The sequence below is a fragment of the Austrofundulus limnaeus genome, unplaced genomic scaffold, assembly GCF_001266775.1.
Source record: "Austrofundulus limnaeus strain Quisiro unplaced genomic scaffold, Austrofundulus_limnaeus-1.0 Scaffold55, whole genome shotgun sequence".
Classification (NCBI taxonomy): Eukaryota; Metazoa; Chordata; class Actinopteri; order Cyprinodontiformes; family Rivulidae; genus Austrofundulus; species Austrofundulus limnaeus.
In genome coordinates, this window is record NW_013952457.1 from 87277 (window position 1) to 89291 (window position 2015).

General features: G+C 40.0%; 1 protein-coding gene across 1 annotated transcript in view; it reads right to left on the reverse strand.

Moving 5' to 3' along the window:
• Window positions 1–698: 698 nt before the first annotated feature.
• The window catches only part of eps8l3a (EPS8 signaling adaptor L3a), a gene marked incomplete at its 3' end in the record, with an annotated part of 4256 nt that continues 2939 nt past the window's right edge, over window positions 699–2015 (reverse strand). Inside the window, 4 exon segments of the mRNA XM_014009015.1 lie at window positions 699–773; window positions 856–929; window positions 1011–1116; window positions 1200–1351. Of these exon segments, the coding sequence (XP_013864469.1) occupies window positions 699–773; window positions 856–929; window positions 1011–1116; window positions 1200–1351 (407 nt within the window).

The following is a 2015-nucleotide window of genomic DNA, read 5'->3' on the forward strand; positions in this document are numbered from 1 at the left end:
TATATATACACAGTGCAGTAACTTAACATATTTCAGGCTTGGTATATAACAGTTGTACTTGTTTAAAAATATATAAATACAAAATAGTTGAAGCAAACAAAAATAAACACTAATTTAGTGAAGTGAAGTAACAGTGTAAGACTACTTGAGTGCAGACTCCTGCATGGTTCTGGTAAAAACAATCACTGTTACTTGTGTACTTGCAATTTCAGTAAACTTCTCATATTTAGCTTTGTGCAACGTGTTGGTGACTTATATTAAAATCTTTCATGGCAGACAGCRTCTCTAAGCAGACTAAACACAGGTTTGTGTATACTAAAAAGGCACTCAAAGCAGCTCCTGGATATAAGAGCTGCTGTGGGAGCTTTTATTTTTAAGCGGCCTCATTAGCGAGCCGGGCAGAAGTCACCAGAGGGCCAGATGTGGCCCGCAGGCTGCCAGTTGTCAATCCCTGATTTAGATATTCAGTCACTTTGTTATCAGCAGTCTCTCCTAAAAACACAAATAGTTCCTACTTATTTTGTTTTTCTGTCAGAAGCAATAAAATGTTTCCTACTTTTTTAGTTTGTTTCTTTCTTTTCAAGCACCAAAAAACAGAAAAAGGATTTTTTTTGCCATGAGTTTGTTTTGTAGTTCAAAAACAGAAATTCTGAAATAAAGTTTCATCAAATGAAACTCAAACATTTGGAGTCACTTACAAAATTTAAAACCGCGAACAAGGAGTGGACAAAATCAGGAGCGCTTGGATCGTTGATCTTTCCGTTGAGCTCTCCCTGTAAAAAGTTACACAACGTTTCACTGAGTGAACAGAAGCCACAGCTGATGAAGTGACTGAGTTTGGATGAAGACACGAACCAGGAGGTTGAAGCCACTTTTGATTTTATGAAAACATTCTGCAAATTCCTCATCAGGAGGCATCCCATCCCCACCTAAAAACAAGTAGAACAGGGCGAACGTGCACATAAGTGCGTGTAAAAATAGATTTTATTTAAGAGCTGATGTTACATTACCTTTCCCTTTTTTCTTTTTTCTTTTTTTCTTCCCGCTTTTAGCTTCTATGGCAGCTATTTTCCCCATGAAGACCTCAATGTCGTTAACGATGTGATTCAAAAGGTCCTGTAAGAAAAAAAAATTAAAAGGAAGGATGCTCAGAATATCTGTATTATAAGGATGATGTTCCAATGTCACATAAAACTCACCACGTTCCTGTCATGCTCTGTGTACTTGCGGGGAGGAAGCAGSAGTGCTGTGGGCTGTGGTGACGGGCTCTTCCTCTTGGGATGCGCTGGTTCTTCTTCTTCCTCCTCAAATGGAGGCAGATCCAGTTCTGGCTCGAAAGGATCATAGTGTCCTGGACGAACAAACCAAAACAGCTTTGAAAATAGTGTGGAGGTGCTGCAGGTGAAGCTGTGAGTTTATCCAAACCTGATGTCACTCGAATTCCAAACATTTCATAACGACATCACCTGTTTGCAGTTGTTTAATATTATTGTTTAGCTGCTAACTCGTCAATCTGATTAGAATTAAACTCTGTTTCTCYAAACTGAGGTCATTCGAAGAGAAATCTGCAACAAGATATTAAAGGGGCAATATCATGTTAAATCAGCTTTTTTGAGTTTTATATCATGTTATAATGTTATACTCTCATAAAAAACATGCCCAGAGCCTTGCTTGGACTCATTCATGCATGTTTGAGAAATCCTACAGTGTTTTTAGGAAGCCATGCTGAGGAGCAAAACGACAGGTGGGGACCAGAAACGCCCCTGRGACGTGTATTTAAGCCGAACTTCCTCATGGCAGAGCGCCCCCCYTCCCCACACACCCCGCCCATGACTCCTGCAGGCTCTCTGCAGTAACAAAGTGAAAGTGAAACTTAAAATGTCTGCTGCTCTCAACACTACTTCTCACTCAGTGAAGCTCTTTTCAGATTCAAAATACGTACTTTTGAGGAAATGTATTTTCAGATGCCAAGTAAACTACATCATAGCAGCCACCTCCTCCCCGCCACTCATGAG